The sequence below is a fragment of the Bicyclus anynana genome, chromosome 21 (assembly GCF_947172395.1).
Source record: "Bicyclus anynana chromosome 21, ilBicAnyn1.1, whole genome shotgun sequence".
Classification (NCBI taxonomy): Eukaryota; Metazoa; Arthropoda; class Insecta; order Lepidoptera; family Nymphalidae; genus Bicyclus; species Bicyclus anynana.
In genome coordinates, this window is record NC_069103.1 from 12,787,768 (window position 1) to 12,811,583 (window position 23,816).

The 23,816-nt window shown below is 37.1% G+C and overlaps 3 protein-coding genes across 3 annotated transcripts; 1 reads left to right on the top strand and 2 right to left on the bottom strand.

The window, feature by feature from the left end:
• Positions 1 to 4,265: 4,265 nt before the first annotated feature.
• LOC112054903 (uncharacterized) lies at positions 4,266 to 7,323 on the bottom strand. The gene has a single exon (XM_052888033.1). It carries the CDS (start codon positions 5,032 to 5,034, stop codon positions 4,345 to 4,347), a length of 690 nt encoding a protein of 229 aa, XP_052743993.1. The 5' UTR covers positions 5,035 to 7,323; the 3' UTR covers positions 4,266 to 4,344.
• Positions 7,324 to 9,276: 1,953 nt separating this feature from the next.
• LOC112054914 (uncharacterized) lies at positions 9,277 to 11,517 on the bottom strand. The gene is made up of 3 exons (XM_052888034.1): positions 11,311 to 11,517; positions 10,542 to 10,633; positions 9,277 to 9,604 (listed from the first exon to the last, which is right to left on the bottom strand). The coding sequence occupies exons 1-3, from the start codon at positions 11,362 to 11,364 to the stop codon at positions 9,388 to 9,390; spliced, it is 363 nt and encodes a 120-aa protein (XP_052743994.1). The 5' UTR covers positions 11,365 to 11,517; the 3' UTR covers positions 9,277 to 9,387.
• Positions 11,518 to 11,831: 314 nt separating this feature from the next.
• LOC112054364 (polyribonucleotide nucleotidyltransferase 1, mitochondrial) lies at positions 11,832 to 23,666 on the top strand. The gene is made up of 14 exons (XM_024094138.2): positions 11,832 to 12,163; positions 13,124 to 13,329; positions 14,068 to 14,278; positions 14,572 to 14,738; positions 15,453 to 15,609; positions 15,860 to 16,073; positions 16,715 to 16,842; positions 17,744 to 17,934; positions 18,347 to 18,504; positions 20,274 to 20,461; positions 20,939 to 21,062; positions 21,414 to 21,554; positions 22,399 to 22,491; positions 22,949 to 23,666. Exons 1-14 carry the CDS (start codon positions 12,048 to 12,050, stop codon positions 23,099 to 23,101), a joined length of 2,247 nt encoding a protein of 748 aa, XP_023949906.2. The 5' UTR covers positions 11,832 to 12,047; the 3' UTR covers positions 23,102 to 23,666.
• Positions 23,667 to 23,816: the final 150 nt, after the last annotated feature.

A 23,816-nucleotide genomic window follows, 5' to 3' on the forward strand; every position in this document is an offset into this window, starting at 1 on the left:
CCCTAAGCATAGCTCGCTGCGTCGCCCGCTGAGTGACTTTAAGCCTTCTAATAATGCACTACGGTAACTTCAACTGATTACCAAGACAAGAGGTCATGGGTTCAATAAATTCAACAAATTGGTACGACAAATGACAATAGTCTCCGCACGCTGGAGACTATTGTCATTTGTCGTACCCACTCCTAACATTGGAGGGGAATGGGAACATCTCTTGATTATTTAAAAAAAAAGAGGGATAATAGATACTTTATTAGAATGTGTGTGATCATTAATTTCAATTCGCCTATAGTTTCCGTGAAATTTATTTTTCACAAATCCGGTATGAAAGCCTATATGTTAATCCAGAGTAAATCTATTTCCATTCCAAATTTCAGCCAAATCGGTTCAATAGTTGCGGAGTTAAACAGTAACAAACATCCATACAGACTTTCGCTGTTAAAATATTAGTAGGATTGAGATTCTATATAACAAATATCAACCAGTATATACTGGTGGATATCATACAGTACCTAGATGACATTTCTCAATTTATTTGCTAAAGACTAAAATAGTGAATTGGCCAGCTGATGTCAACGCCAATGGCCTAACGAGCTCTTCGAAGCACGATGGTATACATAAAGCATTTTCCAAGCAAAATCCCGCTATTATGCTTTTCAATTTATCAAAAAAAAACACAACACACACAAATATTGTACATTCATTAAATGTCACACAGAATTTATCTGCCAGAAAGTTTATTGAATTAATTTTCCCAATAAAATACTTGATGCTTTTTCAGAAATACAGACACGAAATGAATAGGTACAGTTGCATTCTAAGTTAAAACCTGGCATGCGCCCAAAAGCCTGTGTAATATAACATGTGAGGTAGAGTATTGAACTGTAAACAACTGATCGTATCGCGAAGGCAATTCCGCGTGATTTACTTATGTACAGATAGTGTATCAACCGCATTTGTCTAATGAGCTACACGAATTATTTTAGTGCACGAAAGTGAAGTTCAAAGAGAATTACCATCGATATAAATCGTTAGATGGACCCTCTTAAAGAACGCACAATTTAATGTCATAACCAAAAGACGTGCACGCACATACGTACGTAACAAGCGCATGCTGTGAGTGGACGTGGACTTAAAAAAATATTTACTGTTTTTTCTAATTTTAATTTCTTAAGTATGCCTACGTGTTCATTTTGGAAGTGTAAGAACACAAGCCACAACATGAATAAAGAGACATGACGTGTTACGAGTGATGACGTACTCAATTTGCAAAACCAATGACAATTCCGCTACGCTTTGAGGCCCATCTAACGATCTACGATCGATGAGAATTACTAATTTATTAATGAACCCTCTTTAAGTTTTATAACTTGAGCGAAACAAGTTTTAAGTTCTGCCTGAAACGTTTTACTTAGTTGAACTTTAAACATCCATTTTTACGTTAAGTTAAAGATTTATGTAGGTACTAGCTAATGCACTGCGGTTTCACCCGCGTAGTTCTCGTTCACGTAAGAATATGGGGATAAAATTAGCCTATGACACTCACAACTAACGTAGCTTTCTTGGGGTAAAAGAATTTTCAAAATCGGTTCAGTAGATCCAGAGATTACAACACCACAAACCTTACCTCTTAATATTCGTATCGACTAGTTGACCCAGCAAACGTTGTTTTACCTTATTGCTATTAAAAAATAGAGGTTAATGGTAAATGGCTGAAAATTTAATTGTATGTATTTTCCAGCCGATATAATAGATGTTAACAGATTCTTGACCTATCCGATATCCTAAAATATTTTCATAAAAATCGTCCAGCCGTTATGGAGGAGTTTGGTAACAACCTCCGTACCGGCTGGACCGATTAACAGCTGGTGATTCTATAAATTCTACTCGTATCTCTTTAACTTTTCTGAATTCTTTGGACTAGGTGTAAGGTAGTTAAATAGGTAGGTACTATTAGTTAGTCTATTTCTGGAGGACGGGTTATATTTACATGGAGTAATAAGAACAGTACACGCCTCATGCACTCGTATGTGTACACTAATGACCAGCGCCGGACCGAGGTGAATTTTAGAATGGAGCGAGATCCAATTATGGCGCCTTTCCTTTTTGCTTCTAACATCATATACTAGGGACGTTTGAAAAGTTCGTAGCCTAACGTATATCGGAATGTCATAAATTTTTAACCGACTTCAAAAAAAGGAGGAGGTTTCTCAATTCGACCGTTCGATTTCGATTCGAAAAGAAATCATTTCGGCGCCCCCTAGGATTTCACGCCTGGAGCGACTGCTCCGTTCGCCGTATGGACGGTCCGGCCCTGCTAATGACTACAATGGTGTTAGAAGAAAAAGAGGTAGATAGGTTACATAAACCATTTTCGATGTTTAAAACTGACACACGACGGCCTCCGTGGCGCAATGATGTGCGGTAGATTTACAAGACGGAGGTCCTGGGTTCGATCCCCGGCTGGGCCGATTGAGATTTTCTTAATTGGTCCAGTTCTGGCTAGTGGGAGGCTTTGGCCGTGGCTAGTTACCACCCTACCGGCAAAGACGTACCGCCAAGCGATTTAGCGTTCCGTTACGATGCCGTGTAAAAACTGAATGGAGTGTGGATTTTCATCCTCCTCCTAACAAGTTAGCCCGCTTCCATCTTAGATTGCATCATCACTTACCATCAGGTGAGATTGTAGTCAAGGACTAACTTGTAAAGAATAATAAAAAAACACGGAAATTATTTCAGCGGCGTTGTCAACGGCGCAATGACTCAGGTTTGCTAATTAACATACTTTTAACGTGCCACTAGAGATCCGCGTACAACCTATCTACCTCTTTTTTCTTATAGCATTGTCTATATATTTGTAACGGCTAAAACGATTTAGACGGGAGTATCATTATCAGAAAGCTGATTTTGTTAAAGGACTAACTTGGACTCTTTTTATTTTATTTATATACATTTAAGGTTACTATCTAGACCAGCGCTTGGCAATCATGCTTGATAGTAACCGATTTTATAACCATTAGTGGAACGCGCTTGCCTAAACTTTGCCTATATGTGCCCACCCTTGACTTGAAATACCCATGTTGTAAGTGAAACCGCAGAGTACATATAGTTTAAAATAAGAACATTCAATTTTCACCCTAATAATATACTCAGAGGCACAATTATCCGCCCACTTTAATATACTCGAGTCATATCAAAGTGGGCGGATAATTGTGCCTCTGAGTATATATATTTGTTACTACAACACCAGTAAAGCAGATGAAACAACCCGCATCCATACTAAAGTTTCTTGAACTTGTGGCGTCTATGTACATGTCAAGATCTGTAGTCGCTAGCCAAAAATGTGTACCTACCCACATGATTAACCGCTCAAGTTCCCAGCAGTAGAAGCGGTCGCTGGCAACACTCCAACGGTGCAGCGCGGTGTTGCCAGCCTACCGACGTGTAGATATACGAGTGTATCGTAAACATCACCGCATACAATATCAGCAGACGCTATTCAATGCATTTATATAAAACTAAAATGTCTGTCTGTGATTTCAAAATATCTATATCTATACTTTTAATAAAACTGGTCGAATTCTATACATTTATTCGCATTTCGCAATTTGAGATTTTACTTATACCATTTGTACCAACAAACGTTAGCGTGGCACAACGGACGACAGCGCCATCTAGAATCTTTACTTATAATACGAATTAGTGTACATTTTATACATTCTAATTTTGATATTTTGAAAATTTTTCTTGGCGGACATTATATAACCGATACTGAAGCTAAAAAATGTTTTTTCGATTTTTTGTCTGTCTGTCTGTTTGTCCGTGTTTTTTGTTGTTCGGGCATCACGCTGAAACTACTGAATGAATTCAAATGAAACTTGGCACGTTTTAAGACCATAATATGGAGAACGTTATAGAATACTTTTTATTGCGAAAATAAAATGAGAAGGGGGTGAAATAAGGTGTGAAAGTTTGTATGGAAAGACCTTGATTTTTAGTTAGGTAGTTTTAAAAATTTGTTCATAATTCATGCAAAAAATACGAAATACAATGTAATTCAATTTTTTTTTTAATTCAACCTCTAAAGTGGTGAAATATGGCTTTAAAGTTTACATTGATTTCCACACGGACGAAGTCGCGGGCGTCCGCTAGTCATTTTAATAAAATAAAATAAAAAAAAAATTTCGCCAAAAAAATTATTAGTTATTTTTCCTAACTAAAAAAAATATTGGGAAGAAACAATCAAACGGATATAGAAATATTCCAGGATTTCCAACAGTCATATAGTCGTATTATATATTTTATTGACTAAAAGTTGAAACATAAAATGGGCAAGGGTTTTATTGCTCAGTAATAAAGATATCCATACTCAATATCGTATTCCAAATAATCCTTTGGAGGTTTCTCTTTCCCTGTGCGCCTCGTATTAATGACATCAGCTAAATCCGGGTACGCCTTCATCAACATTTTCACATTCTGTCTACTTATTGATCCATTTACGATGATATCTCTAAAGGTTTGATTATTCACGTACTCTTGGTTCATGCCTCGTATTTCATTCAATCTCTTCTGTAATGCTGCATCGATTTTTATCAGCTCCGTTTCATGGATATCCTTGACAATCCTTCTTTCTTTTATGTAGCGTTGTTTCATTTGCTTTATAAACCTTTTGAGTTGTTTCGTCTTCTTCTTTCTAGCTGCAGTGCCGTTTCGGAACGATTTGTTTAATATCTTTCGTATTTCTCTCATTATCTTTCTAATCGTTCTCTTGATTCTCCGTTTACGCTTCAACCTGTCTCGAAATCTACGTTTTCTGTCCCTTGCGCTCTTCCGCCGCTTCTTTTCTTTAGATCCTCTGTCTCTGTTTTTCTTTTCTTCGGAATCTGTAGCTAAACTGGAATCGGCGAACGAGTTATCAAATCCTTCGTACAAATCGTAATTTGTGAATTGTAGGGCACAACAGATGAACTTGGTCCGACCACAGAAATAATCTCCACGATAGATCCTGTACTCCGCCTCGCATTCCATAGGCAGCATGCATGTCCCCCATGGTGCGTCATGCTGATTTGGATCCCCACACGGAACTCCCCATGGTCCTTAAATAGGAAAATAAATATTGATTGTATCTTGTGTGTAAATACTACACGTATTGTTAACTAAAGCACGACTGTGTTCGCAGTAATGTCTATTTTTAACCCCCACCCAAAAAGAGAAGTGTTACGAGTATAAGTTTGACGTATCTGTCTGTCTGTGTGTCTGTATGTCTGTCTGTCAGTCTGTCAGTCTATCTGTGGCAACATAGCTCCCGAGCGGATGAAACGATTTCAATTTTTTTTATTAAAGGGGTCTTATATGCGAGTGTCTTAAACATGTTTGACGAAAATCTGTTGAGCCGTTTAAAATTTGTGGGGGGTGAAATTGGGGAAGAATAACCGAATGTCTGCAAATATGGGGTCTCAAATGAAAGCGCACTGAAAGAGAATATTGATGATTTGATCGAGAGTGTAATTAATAATTACATGACCTTCGGGGGTTTACAAAATTTTTAATTTTATGTTATTTCGAATAACTTTTTCTTTACAATAGGTACATCTTGATAAACTTATAATATATTACTCCAGACTCCAGGCTCTTGCGATTGAGACCGCACGAAAATCGACCCAGAGATTAGCGCCAAGAAACATCTTATAATTAGTTTGTTGTGTTATTAATCCTAGTCCTGATGCCGTGGGAATACGGAGTTATTATTAACATTACGAGTATTTTTGAGTTTATACGTTACATACAAAAATAAAAATCTATTTATAATATTACTGTAGAATCGTAGGTAGTTAATTAAAAAGAAATCTCACTCGCTGCAACCATATTAACCATATCTCCTTTCGGCATAGAAGTATTGATCGCTTCTAACTTCTTCTGAAGCCAGAGCTGCTTCCACTCATCCTTCCAATTCGTTACTTCCATACTTGAACTAGAAGTTTCACTAGTTTCAAAATCGGAAGACTCCGCTATTCTTCGAAAGTCTCTTCTTTTCATGTAGTTTAAAACAGGATCTCTCTGGTATATTTGTTTTTCTAAATCAGGATTTTTTATTACTTTTTCCAAATCGCCAGCATTACTAAGTTTTTTTTCATAACTCTTTAATCTTTTCAACACTTCAGCTTTTCTTTTCGCGGCTTTTGCATCTTTTAGATCTTCCATTCTTTTTTTATACAATCTAAAATCTTCCTTTACATTATTAATTTTATTTAGATGTCGTTCTCTTTCTTGTCTGTTTATTGTAGATTTTTCATCACCTCCCACGTTCAAATTAGATGTTGTATGTATAATACATGTGTATATTACGATAAAATATAAAGCAGCTCTCATTTTGGGTCTACATGGTGGTACACAGCGGTAAAAGTGAACTAGGAAACGAATGTGAACGACATAAAAATGTTTTATAGTGCCGCCTATAAAATTACGAAACATGTGGCTATTTCATTTTCCTCGCCACGCGAATTTTTATTTTATTGCAATTGTGTAGGTTTATTTTATAGACTTTTACAACCCTAACCCTCTATAGCTATATATATATATATATATATATATATATATATGAATGTTTTTCCATGTACGTACTCGTGAGGTCATCATCATCATATCAGCCGATGAATGTCCACTACAGGACAAAGGCCTTTTGTAGGGACTTCCAAACATCACGATCCTGAGCCTCCAACGAATCCCTCCAACTCGCTGGATATCGTCCACCTGGGTCGCCACTCCAGCACCTTGGGACCCCAACGTCCGCTTTCTAACTATGTGCCCCGCCCATCTTCAGCTTCACGAGTCGTTGAGCTATTTCGGTGGCTTTGGTTCTTCTGTGGATGTCCTCCTTTCTGATTTGATCACGCTAAGATACTCCGAGTATAACTCGTTTCGCCTGCTGTGTGACTGAGACTTGTGTTTGTAGGAAAATTGAAATTAGATGAAAAGCTTGCTTGATAATATGTGAATCTATAGGTACCTACTTATATTACATAGAGGAATGATTTGATTGTTTGCATTAAATAGACTCCGAAATATTGAATAATCTATACCTACTAGGTAATTTTTGGTAATATAATAGGTACCTAGAGTTGAAATATTTGTTTGTTTGCAAGAATTTGAGTTTGATGATTGAATACCTAGGCTCTGAAACTACCGAACCGATTTGAAAAATTCTATTCCCGTATTCTTACGGGAAGAGAAATCTAATATATAAAATACTCGTATAGCGGTGTTTGTTACAAGACTCCCCCAAAACGGCTGGACCGATTTTCATGAAAATTTGTGGTATGTCGTATTTGGTAGGTCTGAGAACGGCCGACATCTAGCGGTGTTTGTAACAAAACTCCCCCGAAACGGCTGAACCGATTTTCATAAATATTTGTGATATTTGGTATGTCATATTTGATAGGTCTGAGAATAGGCCGACATTTATTTTTTATGGCAAAACAACGTTTGCCGGGTCAGCTAGTAATTACATACAGTATAAAGAGAAACTAATTTGAAAACTCAAACACAATACATGTCTATTGCATGTCCCAATTTTCATTCCATAAAGATGAAATATCAAATACGAATTCTATTTTATTTAAAGTGCGCGGTTTGTTTGATTTACAGGGGCTGGCTCATGCATAATGCAAACAGTTTTATCAGCTCCCAACTATGGCGTCGGCCGAGTCACTGCAGATGACAGCACTGCCACATATTGAGGGATTTTGTATAGCATAAAATAAATATATTATTTTACTAGCTGTTTTCTATACGTTAACTTATCCTTAGGAATAACTATATAATATTATAGTTATTATATAGGTAGTAAATTAGGGGATATGACATAATGTAGGGTTATGTTATGCATGACGGATTATGTAGGATTCTAATTTCTAACGGTGAAAGAATTTTTCAAATCGTTTCAGTAGTTTCAGAGCCTCGGTACGAGTATATAGCCCAGTGGATATGACCTCTACCTTCGATTCGGAGGGAGTAGGTTCGAATCCGGTCCGCGGCATGCACCTCCAACTTTTCAGTAGTGTGCATTTTAAGAAATTAAATATCACGTGTCTCAAACGGTGTAGAAAATACCTCGAGAGGAAACGTGCACACCTATAAATTTTCTTAATTCTCTACGTGTGTGAAGTCTGCCAATCCGCATTGGGCCAGCGTAGCGGACTAAGGCCTAATTCTCATTCTGAGAGACTAAATCTCATTATGTGAAGAGACTCACTCAACAGCCGAATAGGTATAGGCCATAGATTTACGAGTCGGTACAAGATGATATAGGCTGTTAACGATGATGATGACTCATGTTTAGTCACAGATTTCTAGTGGCCTGTGGCAATAGTCAGCTCATAAGTGGGTGCTAAATGACATCTTAAATAGTGCTCAATTGATCAAAAAAAAAAACAAAATACGTGCAATTTAAGTGCTAGGTGCTAAATGTAGTAATAGTGCTATATCTAGCACCGAAAGTGCTTAGTTGGCAACACTAGCGAAACTATGAGGGTTCCTTGTGGACATGACTTCATCTTTTTTCAAGTGTCCCGCCGACTCCATCGAATTATAAAACGTCCCGTCAAAAATGTTAAATATTGATATGGGTATATCTAAACAATATTTGGTTATATGTACCTACATGGGTGCATGAGTTTTATAAACGGTTTTGAAGCTGTGAATTTGATTTATAGCAGCTATCTCATGCATAATCCATGCATAACACTCACCTGCCATCGCGGTTGGCTATCGAATCACTGGGTGACGCGCCGGCGAGCAAATATCGAGTTAAACCTAATGGTCATTTGCATATTTCACATTTGCTGCATATTGTGTTAAGCCAACCGAAATTTGAACAGCGCGATGGACTTAAGTTTCATATATCAACGTTTTTATTCTGCTGGTCTTTACAATTGGATAAATTCCCAAATACAATTCATAGGATAAAAGGAATTTAATTTTTTTTTTTTGCCAGCAAGCTACGAAAGTAAGTACATCATTTGTTATGTTAGTGTAAATGAATTGAACTATTATGACGATACTTATTGGATGTCTCGCAAAGTCAAGCCTCCTGGAAGTTTTTATTGAAAGTGCTGCACAATCCATTCAAGACAACGACGTAAATAGTATAGGTACAATATGATGTCGTTGATTCATGATATAATAATCCATTCAAATTTAATAAAACAATTTTAGGTTAATCCACATTCAAAGCTGCGGGCGTCTGCCTACATAACAAGATAAATTAAAAGAAAATGTAAGTCCTTGATTATTGTTTAGTTTATTACATCACCTCTAAATTAACTTAAATAATATTAAGCTATTTCTTGACTCATAAAAATTAAACACCTCCATACATTACCATTTTTTTATTTAATTTATAACTTCTTCAACAGCTTCCGGCCTTTCCAACCATACTCTATGATCTTTGCCCTTATTTGCAGGGAAATTCCGCTTAACACCACAGGTGTTACAAGTCCATTCAATGTGTTTAGATTTATTTCTATTTCTCATCTTCATTTTCCCTGATGTCTTATCTACAAGCATTGTACGACACTTTTTGCAAATTTGTCGTTTTATGTCTGGATGACTGAAAAAGATAGTAGAATAAAATACAGACCACATAATTTATGTGCCCTCATATAAGAACAAAAAAAATATTTAAGATTTCAAGGTCAATACTTGTTTATGAATACTATTCTGCTCCTACTAATATTATAAATGTGAAAGTTTGTATGTATGTTTATTTGGATGTTTGTTACTCTTTACTACTGAACTCCAAGACATCCGCTAGTATTTAGTAATTTGAAAAGTTCTTTAAACAGCATTCTGGTTAAATAATTCATTAGCCCAGAGATAAGCTGATGCAGCTTTAAGTCCTGAGGTTCTGAGTTTTAATCCTGGGTCAAGCTATTTATTAATATAAAGTTTATCTTTCTAAAATGTTCAGTTCATTCAGGAGTTAGAGTATTAAGGCAGAATTATATTAGTCTGACACATCAGAACAGAATCGGTGTCATACATTTTGTATGCCACACAGCAGACATCACAATATGTCACAACACATAAGTATAAATGTTGCCATATAAAATGTATGATACTGATTCTTTTTTGACGCGTCACAACACAACACATCAGACAAATATAATTCTGCCTTTAAACTCCGTCTTATTTATCTGACAGAGATTTTTGCAGAGTCTATCATTAACTTAATCCACCAGTTCACATTCAAATAATAGTAGTGGGTCTAAGGTCTAACTTTATTACTTTATGACACCTGGCCTTGTAGTGGGGTCATTAAAAATCAGCTGACAATGATCACAATTTTGCAGATATCATACATTACAATGATTTTAAATGTTAGGTAAAGTCAAGAGTGAATAGACATCTTGTAGTCAAAGACGTTCCACCATAGGCTGCATCAACACTTACTATCAGGCGTAATTGCAGCTAAGCGCTTGATTGGCAAAATAAATTAAAAAAAAAAGTGAAATCAGATTATCTAGTATTATTAGTGTCATTCTTACATTTTTAATACATTTTTCTTTGCAACATTAACTATGAGATTTCCATAATAGGCAGATAAAACTGGATTGATCCCAGCCATGTGCTTGCTTATCTGTAAAAGAGAAATATTTATTAATATGTATATCTGAAAAAGTATTCCAAAAACATCTAGATGGTGAGGCAAACTTTAACCAGGACATTAACTGTACTCTAAAAAAATCTCAAATTAAGTCACATGACAAATACTTAATGAATAAATCTGTTTTTTATAGAAAAATGTACTTTACATCACATGCCCTGTTTCATCTGCAAATATCCTTAGACAGAGTCCACCATTTTATGAAGTTAAACATTATAACATTTGCTTTTATAACAAGAAATTGCCTGGGCGGCCTGCTAAGCTTCTGGAGAGAGATAGGTTGGCTGGAGTGACTCCTGAGGGGACCAGCACCAAAAAGACCTACGTACAACGATCAACCCTAGTGGCCAAGTGCGGAAAAGGCCTAGGAAAGAAGAAGAAGAGATTACTTGCTTTCTCCTTTTGGGGATAAGGCTTTAGAGAGCAGTGAGCCTCAACATTCTACACATTTTAAATTTGTATTAGGATAAGGTAGACAGCATTGCAATCGGGGTCTGGGATATTTTTTTGGATTGATATGTTTATGAATTGATTTTTTAATTTAATACATGTTAGAATACAGCACGTGCGGATTATCTTGACACCTGGCTCGAATAATGTTTGTACTGTGTTTGTATGGATTTGTTTGATAGTGCACGGGTTACACTTACTTGATATAGATAGTTAATTCTTTGGAACGAGTCGTTTCCTTGTACTTTTTTCATGATTAACTAAGTGGGTTTTATAAAAACTAAAAATTAGATTTACACTTTTAAGATTAATGAAGGTATTTACATATCCTTATCTAACAATCACTAAGTTTCAACGTAATAAAAAATTTAATGTAATTTTAAATTTGAAAACAACAAACACCAAACATTTTAGATATGACAATGACATTTGACAAATTGACAATTCTTATCAGCTGTTTTCGTACTGAAACTCTATAGCTTGTCTATTTCAAAATTATTATTACAGCTACGTGCCTAATGTACAGTTATAGTCAAATAATAGCTATTAAACCGTAAGCATAATATTGTGAATCAAATGTGATTTCGTCAAATATTAAATTTTTTTCTTATTTACTGAATTTCTTTGAAAGATGTTGGTTTCTGAACAGAATATTTTATCACTGACACTGACAGTGATAGGAATTTGACGTTTGAACTTTGAATTGAATTTGAATTTCAGTTTTGAGTGTTGACTTTTGATATTTTTATGACGAAAATCTGTGGGAAATATACAATAATAAATTGGTTTTTAGGACCGCTGCTGTAGCATATTATTAATTAGATGAAGTTTTCGATATATTCCGCAACAATTTATCATTTTACTCTATAGTGTTTTGATAAAAATTACATCGAAACAAGCTTGCGTCCTTGTTGACATAATCCACTGAAAAACCGCAATGTTAACCAAAAATAAAGCTGTTTTATCAAAACTGAGGCCTCGGAGTCGATATCAGTGTAAATTTCTGTCATCACAAACCAACGTTGGTGAAATTGAAGTGCCTTTTTCTAACGGGTGAGTAAATTATTAATTATGAGGTTATGTTATGTAGATTCAGCACATTAGGCGTTTGTGTTTCCTGACACATAAAATTTAAACACCTTCAAAGCAAGAGTGAATAGGCATCTTCTAGGTAAGCGCGCTCCAACTTATTTACTGCATTAATGCTTTTGATAGCATAAAAAAAAACATTTTCGTAAAGTTGTTTAGTACTTCATCAATATGAGCCTAATTTTATCACCCAATACAGGGCCAAGCCATATAGTAGAAGAGATGTGGAGCTAAGACCCACCATGCTGATTCAGTGTGGGTTGGCAAGCTTAGAGTGATAAGTAATGGGGAATTCTTTAACAACCACCATCAGTTGTTAATGACAATTACAAGGATGATGGCTTAACCCATTCAATCAGGCATGGATCTGTAACAACACCAAATTTTGCAACTCACATAGACCTCGCCTAGTCTTGTTATGGGGCATAAAATAGGCCAATGAACATGATGACAGTGATTTGTAACTAATAGTTAGCCATTTTCTGATTAATTGTTGTGTTTTTTTTTTTAGAATTTAAAAAAAACCATTAAAATTAGTAGGGGTAGGGTAGGGTAGGCGCAAAGGTAGGGGTAATTGAAAGTTTACATTGAGTTTCACGCGGAGGAAGTAGCGGACACCCGCTAGTACTAAATAAATATAATGAAATTATTAGTCATTTATTATTACTATTTGAAGTAGCAGTGAGAGGGTGTGGCACACTACTGATCAGAATGGAAAGGTTGGAGAAGGCCTTTGCAGATTTGCAACCAGATCATCAAATATTAAACAAATTACAAATACTAGAATAAGTTAATGAGAATTATGTATGTTTTAATAAGTTTCAAATATTAAATTTGTTTTTAAATATTCCTATTAGAATAAGTTTGATCTGAAAAAGGCCAATTATTATTATTATTTATTTATATCTTTCATGTTACTTGCAGAATACCATTAAAGCTGTCAACAGGAAGGTATGCAAGGTTTGCAGATGGAGCATGTGTGGCAACCCTGGGGAACACCAGTGTGTTGTCCACAGTGGTGTCCAAAGCCAAGCAGAGTGCCAGCAACTTCCTACCACTGCTGGTGGACTACCGGCAGAAGGCGGCTGCTGCTGGTCGAATACCTACTAATTTCTTGAGGAAGGAACTAGGTATTATTATAATTTTCAGCTGATTCATATCCACTACAGGACATTGACCTCTTGTAGACATTCAAACACCACAGTCTTGCATGCATCCAGAGGCTTCCTGTTACCTACTTAATGTTGCAGTCCACAAACTATCTAAAATGTATTTTATAAATATTGCATTGTGTATGAATAGTAGTATTATAACAATGTTTATGTGAGCATAACATCTTTAGAAGAGTTGTGTGTGCTATTGATATTGATATGCTTATTGTTGCTGCCAAATATAATAAATGTGATGATGTAGACCATTCTGGATTGACTACAACTAGATCTGAGTATAGATGATCAATGGATCTTCAAATGGGACATCATTTACTAGTTATTTTTGTACCTTTTTAACCAACTTCAAAAAGGAGGAGGTTCTCAATTCGGTCAGTATTTTTTGACATGCCAGCAAATCAATATAGGACTTATACTATCATATTTTTCACAACAAAAACAGCACTGGAACAAGCCATCAATAGTTTCACAGCAACATCAAGAGGTATTGACCATTGGTATCCACTTCTATTAAAGTTCATAACTAATTGAAGGAAGACAGTATTGCAAAAGGTATAGCAAATAATTTTAAGAAAACAAAAAGGACCAGTTCTCCCCACCACAATTAAACTGGATCATTCTGAACCTTACTCTGTTTAGGTAAAAGTGACCAATTGCCTCCACCTAAACGATCATTTTGAATCTTACATTCTGTTTCAGGTCCAACTGATCGAGAAATCCTAACTTCACGACTAATAGATCGATCACTCCGGCCACTCTTCCCACAGAACTATAATTTTGACACACAGATAGTGTGTAACATGCTTGCAGTGGACGGCACTAATCTTCCTGAAACTGTTGCTATTAATGCAGCGAGTGCAGCTTTGGCCTTATCTGATGTACCTTGGAATGGACCCATTGGGGCAGTTAGGTAAAACTTTTGTTTATAACAATATATACAAAAATTCTCTTATACAGGAGTTGTTTAAAGGTTGAGAGAAACCCTGAGGAATAGCCATAAGCTGGCATAATTTTATGTGTGAAAATAGCCACTTTGTACTTTAAATTGATAACATTCCTTGACACACAGCCTTATTATTGATTATTTTTATTATGAAATAAGCATGGTGGTAAGGCTCCCCCAGACAAGCTCTATTACAAGAAGCTTTACTTCTACTAAAACTAAATTAATTAAACATTTACATAAACATAATTTCCTCACAGAATAGGCCAAATAGACAATGAAATTATAATAAATCCCACGCGACGGGATCTAGAAAACTCGAGCCTCAACCTGGTGGTTGCAGCCACCACCAGCAACCTGGTTGTGATGCTGGAGGGACATGCAAATATCATCCTCCAACAGGACCTACTCAAAGCCATCAAATTAGGTATGAATGTAAGTCAAATTGAATTTTTCTTGTATTTTTTGAAACTACTATATGAACATTAAATTAATTAACACATGCCCATCAATAATGAATTATACAGTAATTAATAAATCTTTAAAGTAATGTTGATTAATTGTCACATTTTTAATGAGTTCCAAATTTTAAGTGTAGTTCTTTTAAATTCTTCTAAATCATCTAAGAGTTATTTTTACAAACCTATCTGAGGGAACTGTAAATTTATAAAATACAGCTCATACTTTTACTGGAAACTTTTACAAAAAATATATAGGGGGATAAGTTACACATATGTATTTTTTGTTAAATCTCTATACATATACAAGTAGGTATATACATGCAAAATTGAACGACCATTTTTTTATTTGATTGGGTACATTTTGAAGGTGTGACTGCAATTTATTACAATTTATATCAGGCTGTATCAATTAGCCCCAATAATGAATGTATAAATTAAAAATGTTTTTTTTTTATTTAATTACTAAATAAGTTTTATACTATTCCTTTATATTTTCTATCAATTATAGAATATTGGATCAAAAGAGTTGCTAAATAGATTTTTGTGAATTTTACTTATCAAATTAATAACAAATGAAATCTACAGTTCATACAATTTAGTTCAGTATGACCAGAATAGAAAATAATTATTTCTTTAACAAGCTAAATTCTTATTAATTCTTCAATGAAATCTATTTCCAGGTACTAAAGAAGCTCAACACATAGTAAAGAGTATACAAACTTTGCAGAAATCTCATGGTAAAACAAAAAGAGAATATGAAATTCAGGTACCTCTGGACCAAAGTGTACTGGATTCTGTGAAAACATTATCTTCTATGAAGATTAGAGAAATTCTAAGGTAAATAAAATCTATGAGACAAATCAATAACAAAAAAAAAACAAAGATACTTCACTAGTTGTAGAAGTGTGTAATTTAACTTGATTAAAAATGTCATTAACTTTCAATTTATCAGCCTATTAAAAAAAAAGGCTAGATCCTATTGTTGTTTAAAACGTCTATGGGAAAAAAGAGAAGGTATAAATTGTATAGTGGAATATTAAAAATAGGCAGATGATAATTTTATTTAAATTTATTTTCTCTTCTACAGTGACCCAAACCACGACAAAATATCACGTGACAATGCAATATCAGAAGTGAGACAAACCGTGCTGAACCAGTTGCGAGAGACTGAAGTAGATGTCACTGTACTACAAGACTGCTTTAACACCAACCTCAAGAAGATATTCAGGGATATGATCTTTGAAACCGAAGTCAGATGTGATGGGAGAGGGCTGGATGACTTGAGGAAAATAAGTTGTGAGGTATAAAATTTTTTACTTGTACATGAAAAAATGTTATAATTACGTATTTGACCAATACCTTGAAACTGTTGGATGAAGGATCAGATACAGAAGGCAATGAGCCTTGAGATGATGTGTATTGTGAGGAGGTTCCTCACTCTGGAGCCCTGAACACCAGATGCTTGAGCACTCAAAAGACTAGATAGATTTTTTTTAATAGTGCATTTAATAATAAGCCCTTTATTCTGTGATAAGAAATTACATTTGTTTACATCTATTACATTATGTTTTAATTTAAAGAATATCTCTTAACACAGTGTGCCTTTCGGCATAGGCCTCCTCCAGCTCGTAGGTGTTTATTCAAAGTCTGTTTTATTAGGAAACCTACTCCGTTTTGACCACCTGGTTCTCATTTTTGGTATAACATGTACTTTCATGTTCTTCTATCGTATCGCCTGCTCTTCGCATTTTACTGATGCCCAGTACATTGTGGTTAATTTAAAAAAAAAACAAAGCTTACTAAAACTTTTCTTGAAGAAGCTGTAGATAATAAAAAAATGAAAAAATATCCAGTGTTTTGCATTATATTTTGTATTTATAAAAATGACAAATAAAGATGAATTATGTTTTTTTATTAAAGTCATAATGTTTATAACAACCAGGTGGGTCTCTATGAACCACTGCACGGCAGCGCTGTGTTCCAACGCGGACAGACGCAGGTTCTGTGTACGGTCGCCTTTGATTCGCCCGACAGCGCACTCAAAATGGACACGCTCACTATGATTACAAGGTGAGATTGAGCTAAAGAGATAAATGAAATAAATTAAAGTCAAAGTCAAAGTCTATGCGGACTACAGACCTTCAGTTTTAACTACTGTTGAACTGTGCTGTCAAATTGTGTGTAGGCATAACTGAAATCTGCACATTTAAACTGACAATGTATGCGAAATATCATAAAAAAACTGTAGTTAAGTCTGAAGGTCTTGGAATGTATGTTGGTGAAAAATAAACTAATCGTCCTTTATACCTACATCATTATCATTTGATGGATATCCATTGCTAAATAGGCCCCTTATAAGGGCTTGCAAACACCTCATTCTTGTGCATGAGCTTTAGTATGCATCCAGCTGCGTTCTCATCATCTTGATGTTATTGGTTCACCAAGACTATCCAACACGTGTAATGCTCATGTAGGTACAGTTCTAGCCAGTTATTGCTGGTACTCGAAACTTTAGAGAAGATCTAGGATTCCTACATGGTCTAGTTAGGTCGGTCCAATGGTTGGTATGGATAAAACAATGAATACTCAGAACACGTCATGGCTTTTCTTCATTGCCGCAACGCGTTGTGAGCAAATAGCATTTCAGCCACGACACGTATTTCGCTATTTGATCTTTCTGTGATTGCCACAAAGCGTCCTGCGCGTTTTCATTAGAGCCAGAACACTAATTTCGCCATGTGGATGTTTTACTGTGACCACAACGCGTCGTGAGCACATCTTTTGATCCAAAATTCCTCAGTCCCTGTCACTTTAATAATAAACTTTATTGAACAGTTTCGGTTTCTATATCACACTCTTCCCTCTGTATCACACTAAATAATTTAACAATGTTGCTAAGGTTTCCTTAATTTTTTCAACTTCCTTTCATTTCCACACACAGTCTGATATATTATATTGTTTAATCTTACAGCGGTATAAAAGAGAAGAACTTCTTCCTCCACTACGAGTTCCCGTCGTACGCGACGGGTGAAGTGGGGCGGAGTGGTCCACCGGGCAGGAGAGAGGCGGGGCACGGCGCGCTGGCTGAGCGGGGCCTCTTGCCGATTGTGCCCCAACAACAGTGCACCACTAGGCTCACTGCTGAAGTCCTCGAGAGCAATGGTAAGATAATTTTAATTTGTATATGACGGGTGAAGTGGGGCGGAGTGGTCCACCGGGCAGAAGGGAGGCGGGGCACGGCGCGCTGGCAGAGCGGGGCCTCTTGCCGATTGTGCCCCAACAACAGTGCACCACTACGTACAACGGCCAAACCTTAGTGGCCAAGTGCGGATAAGGCCCAGGAAGAAAAGAAGAACAGTGCACCACTAGGCTCACTGCTGAGGTCCTCGAGAGCAATGGTAAGGAACAATTTATAGCCTATACAGGGTGCTCGGGAGTATTTCTCTAACTGTAAAGAATATAACTCTGGAGTTATATTCTTCTTTGAGACAAATTGTAAATGTTTTTCATGTGTAACTCAGTACAGTACAGTTTAAAACACAAAATGAAATATTTGACCTCTTTTTTGTTACAGGATCAAGTTCCATGGCATCAGTATGTGGTGGATCATTAGCACTGTTGGACGCTGGCGTGGCCGTCAGTGCGCCGGCGGCAGGCGTGGCCATCGGCCTAGTGTCGCGCACTGACGACTCCGGCCACATCGCCGACTACAGGATACTGACCGATTTGTTAGTGAGTCCACATAGTTGTACTTATGTTACTGGCCGCCAGTGCGCCGGCGGCAGGCGTGGCCATCGGCCTAGTGTCGCGCACTGACGACTCCGGCCACATCGCCGACTACAGGATACTGACCGATTTGTTAGTGAGTCCACATAGTTGTACTTATGTTACTGGCCGCCAGTGCGCCGGCGGCAGGCGTGGCCATCGGCCTAGTGTCGCGCACTGACGACTCCGGCCACATCGCCGACTACAGGATACTGACCGATTTGTTAGTGAGTCCACATAGTTGTACTTATGTTACTGGCCGTCAGTGCGCCGGCGGCAGGCGTGGCCATCGGCCTAGTGTCGCGCACTGACGACTCCGGCCACATCGCCGACTACAGGATACTGACCGATTTGTTAGTGAGTCCACATAGTTGTACTTATGTTACTGGCCGTCAGTGCGCCGGCGGCAGGCGTGCCCATCGGCCTAGTGTCGCGCACTGACGACTCCGGCCACATCGCCGACTACAGGATACTGACCGATTTGTTAGTGAGTCCACATAGTTGTACTTATGTTACTGGCCGTCAGTGCGCCGGCGGCAGGCGTGGCCATCGGCCTAGTGTCGCGCACTGACGACTCCGGCCACATCGCCGACTACAGGATACTGACCGATTTGTTAATGAGTCCACATAGTTGTACTTATGTTACTGGCCGTCACTAGCCTGTTCCTCGCTACTTCACATGCCAGTGGAGTGGCATGACGGGCCCGTAATGCCACTCCACTGGCATGTGAAGTAACGCCGACGGGTGTATCTGACCAAATTAGCTAAATAGTGGGCTGTTAAAATAGACTGATGATGATAATGATTAGGGCTTTTCCGGTATGCAGACCAATTCACTAACTTTGACATATTCACAATTATGTTAGTTGACATATATGAAATTGAGATTCTATGTAACAAATGTCATCCGGGGCCTACTGATCCCATTCGTGGATATCATACAGTAGATAGATGACATTTCTCAGTTGATTTGATTTTCATTTTAATAGGTTCAACATTAGTGACTAGAACAGCTAATCTAGTGGTTTGTCTATGTGCTTCCGGATCACGAAATTCGGATTTCTTTCTTACAAAAAATGTTCAATGCAATGTTTGTGCACAGAGCCCCTGTGCCTCGAGTTAATAGAAAATCCATATTAGAAACGACCTTCACCCATCTGTTTATTGGAGTGTTTTGTGTTTTCAAATTCAATATGTTAAAAAACATGTTATGAGTAGGTTGCCACAAAATTACTTGACCAAACTATTATTAACCATCATTAGCTATCATTAATGATTGTTTGGCCAGGTGTTTTTAAAGCAACCTACTCGCAACATGTTTATATCATACTAAATTTGATAAAAACACTTTACATCCATTGATTGATTGCTGATGTCCTTAAGTTTTCCTAAACCGAAGGTTGCCTGGAAGAAATCGCTACTTAGCGATAAGGCCGCCTTTTGTATGCTGATCTCTTCCTAATTTGTTTTTATTTCACTTGTTTTTGTCTTTGTCTTTGTGGTGTTAAAATGAAGTATATCTATCTATCTATCTATTCATTAAACAGATGGGTGAAGGTCGTTTCTAATACGGATCTTATACTATAACTTTACAGACACCTCATTATTATTAACATCTGATAGTCGTTAAATAGTCCAACATTACCTCTCCTACACATTGGAGCAGTATGGTGGGTTTAAGCTCTATATTCATATTCCTATAAGTCCTGACTTTGATAATGATGATGTATAATTAGGGCATAGAAGATTACATGGGTGACATGGACTTCAAAGTGGCCGGGACAAAGAAAGGCATAACAGCTCTACAGGCTGATGTGAAGCTGCCGGGCCTGCCGCTCAAGATTGTGATGGAGTCCGTACAAAAGGCCTGCGACGCTAAGAGCAAGATCATCGATATTATGAACCAGTGTATTGATAAACCACGGTAAGTCTGAACCTTCAATAGAAGCATGGGAAAAGCAAGCTGATTCGAGGGCCATGAAATTGAATAAATTGACTATAATTATTTTTAGGAAACTCTTACGAAAATAAGAAAACCTTGAGAATGACCTTGAGTGGAGTCACGCACTTGTGAACGTTGTGTGTAGGGTTAAGGACGTCCTTGACAGTTAACTAACACTCCCCTTTTGCCACTCAAGTCACTCTCCCCGCCTATCCTGAAATCACCCATGAAGGATTATCCAACAAAAGGTGTGGAAGGATCGAACGCCACGACAAGAATGAGCTAGACCGTAAGGTGAGCGCCTTATATCGCCAGTCGTTACCGCCGGATCACTACCCCTCTCTAACTCCCTACTCTTTACGGAAATAAGTCGCGCCACCTTTTGTCGGCACGAGCCAACACGAGATCGAGCGACGTCTCAGACTACTATTTCATATATTATATTATTCATCCGTTCAGACAAGGCCGTAAGGAGAACATGCCGGTGATGGAGGAAATGGAGGTGGAAGCTCACAAGCGCGCCAAGCTGCTCGGCATCGGGGGCTGCAACCTTAAGAGGCTTTACTTAGAGACTGGGGTTCAGGTAAACATTTATAAATTTATATTTCTTTAAAAATGTGTTTAAATATTGTTTAAACACATTTATTTCGTCACAGATCGGATGTGTCGTCTAATTTGTTCCGTCGTTTTTGACGTTTGGAAAAATTTATTAAATACACAATTAAGTTTTTTATTAAATCTAACTTTAATTAAATGATGTCAATATATTTCGGACCCTAATTCCATTTACTACACGAAATTCATATTGTTAATAATAAATTTGGTACATATTAAAACAAGCATTAAAGCAACGTAATAGGTCTATGTTCTATATGCCCTCTCTTTTAAAGAGGAAGGTCGGGCCCTGTACTGATAATGATATGCCATGTTCCAGATAAGTCCAATAGACGAGACGCGCTACAGCGTGTTCGCCCCATCTCAGGCCGCCATGGACGAGGCGCGCGCGCGCATCGCCGAATCCCTCGCCGCTGAGCGCACGCCCGAGCTGGAGTTCGGAGCCATTTATACTGCTAAGGTATGACGTATGTATGTTTTCAGTGTTGCCAGTCTATCCAAAATATGTAAGGTTAAAACTTGCTGCATACGTTTTAACGACCTCCGTGGCGCAGTGGTATCCATTATACAAGTTACATTTTATTGCATAATGCAAGTTATGGATACCCAGTTTGGGCGTTGCCTTTTGTCGAGTGAGTGATAGGGAGACCGATTTTATTTTTTGTTTTATTTATCATTCATGTAGTCATTTACCGTGTAATAGCAAATTACACGGTAATTCTCTACCTGTGAAAAGTCTGCCAATCCGCACTGGGCCAGCGTGGTGGACTATTAGCTTGACCCCTCTCTTTCTGAGAGGAGACTCGTGCTCAACAGTGAACCGAAAATGGGTTGCTAATGATTAGTGTTAAAGTGTACAGAAAAACGTGTGACAAACAGTGCGTTGTTGTGGACTTAAGGAATGTTCTTTATAGTGTTTTTCAGATAGCATGGGTACGGTGACATTTTGTTTCACTCTTGAAAGTTTGCCGGGATTCACGATAATAGTACGTATTATGAATGACATAAGACAACTGTCACCATACCCATTCTATCTGAAAAACACTTTAGTGAAAAAAAATTCAGTTTTTTTAGTTTTTAAAAGGAATATTCGCCATATCTTTTTTTTTTTAATATGACCAATATTCCCATTCCTCTCCAACTCAGTACTCAGAGGCACAATTATCTGTCCACTTTAATATGACGCGCATATTAAAGTGGGCGGATAATTATGCCTTTGAGTATATTTAGATTGTATATAAAAAAATATTGTATTTCTACATTCTTAGATTATTTCTTTCATATAGTTAATTACCTTACTACAGGTGGTGGAGGTGAAAGAGATAGGTGTTCTAGTGACCCTGTACTCTGGAATGTCACCCGCTCTAGTGCACAACACGCAGCTAGACCACAGAAAGGTATGTATATACAGGGTGTCCCGTAATAAGCTACTCGCCTGCTGTACGAAAATAAGAAGATTTTTTGCATATAGGCAGTTTAGATGCCTAGAATCTCTAATCACATTTTTATTTGTGAAAATAATCTCGTAATTGTAATATTTTTATAAAACAAAATTGTATTTTTATCACGTCACCGCAAACGCCAATCATAAACAGTGACGTCATTCGCTACAAGGCATCGGTTGGTGATTGGCGCTTGCGGTGACATGATATATATCACATCACTGCAAACGCCAATTACGCTGTTATCTCTATGAATGACGTCACTTGCTAATGTGTTGTGTTTCAGCGGCAAAAATTTTACGTAGATATTTTTTCATTTATATTAAATTTTTTACTGGTTATTATTGACGGGACAAAATAAAATAAAATACTGCGTTAACAATTGAAAAATCTCAAATATTTTTTTTTCCAGATAATGCACCCCTCAGTCCTGGGGTTAAGCGTGGGGTCAGAGATCCAGGTGAAGTACTTCGGGCGCGACCCCGTGTCCGGGCAGGTGCGGCTTTCGAGGAAAGTGCTGACGTCACCGCCGCCCGGCGTCGTACGGAAATTGGACAAGAATTAGATTAAGGTCGCTGCATACGAACCCGAGTTAGGATGTTAATCATATCCAGTTTTGTTTATCGTCGAACGTCGAACTGCGCAATACAAAATTTTAGGTATCAGCGGTGACGTAACGACGCAGCGGCGGGGCATGCAAGATAATTTGTCTACATATCGCTTTCTTTCGTCCCATCTGAAGAGAGCTACATTTCTGCTACTTCTTGTCAAGAAAAACAAAAACAAAATTAGCTTGTTAAATCATTGTGTGCATAGTTAGCCTACAGTACTCGCTGTTGAAGACACTCATCAACAATATAAAACTTTGCTAAAGTTCATGAAAGAACGTTAATTTAATACCCACTACGCTAATCTGGATTGGATTATAGATGCAATAATTTATAACGCAAAATTAGTACTAGAGACCAAGCTCAAATTGTTTCATAAATCTCAACTCTTTTCTGTTAATTTGGCTTAATTTTAAAACATCAAAAGACTATAAATTTAAAATAGAATTTACTCTACCTATTTAAGTTTTTAGCGTAATTGTAAATATTTCTGTTTAATTAATAAATAACAATAAAATTAAATGGCATTTTTATTTTCACTACTGACGGACATCAATTTATCAACCAAATCAAGTACAAGTAACAACTTGCACTTTATTTGGGTCAGGTTTAGCCTTGAATAGTTAGTGAAAATTAACCCACAAAAAAATGTTGTAATCATCCTTAAGTCAG

Coding starts and splice junctions, on each gene's coding strand:
- LOC112054903 (XM_052888033.1), bottom strand. CDS start 5,034: ATGCTGCCTATGGAATGCGAGGCGGAGTACAGGATCTATCGTGGAGAT.
- LOC112054364 (XM_024094138.2), top strand. CDS start 12,048: ATGTTAACCAAAAATAAAGCTGTTTTATCAAAACTGAGGCCTCGGAGT. Junction 12,164..13,123: donor GAAGTGCCTTTTTCTAACGG/GTGAGTAAATTA, acceptor TGTTACTTGCAG/AATACCATTAAAGCTGTCAA. Junction 21,555..22,398: donor GAGCCATTTATACTGCTAAG/GTATGACGTATG, acceptor ACCTTACTACAG/GTGGTGGAGGTGAAAGAGAT.
- LOC112054914 (XM_052888034.1), bottom strand. CDS start 11,364: ATGAAAAAAGTACAAGGAAACGACTCGTTCCAAAGAATTAACTATCTA. Junction 10,634..11,310: donor GAATTAACTATCTATATCAA/GTAAGTGTAACC, acceptor TCTCTTTTACAG/ATAAGCAAGCACATGGCTGG. Junction 9,605..10,541: donor AAGAAAAATGTATTAAAAAT/GTAAGAATGACA, acceptor TATCTTTTTCAG/TCATCCAGACATAAAACGAC.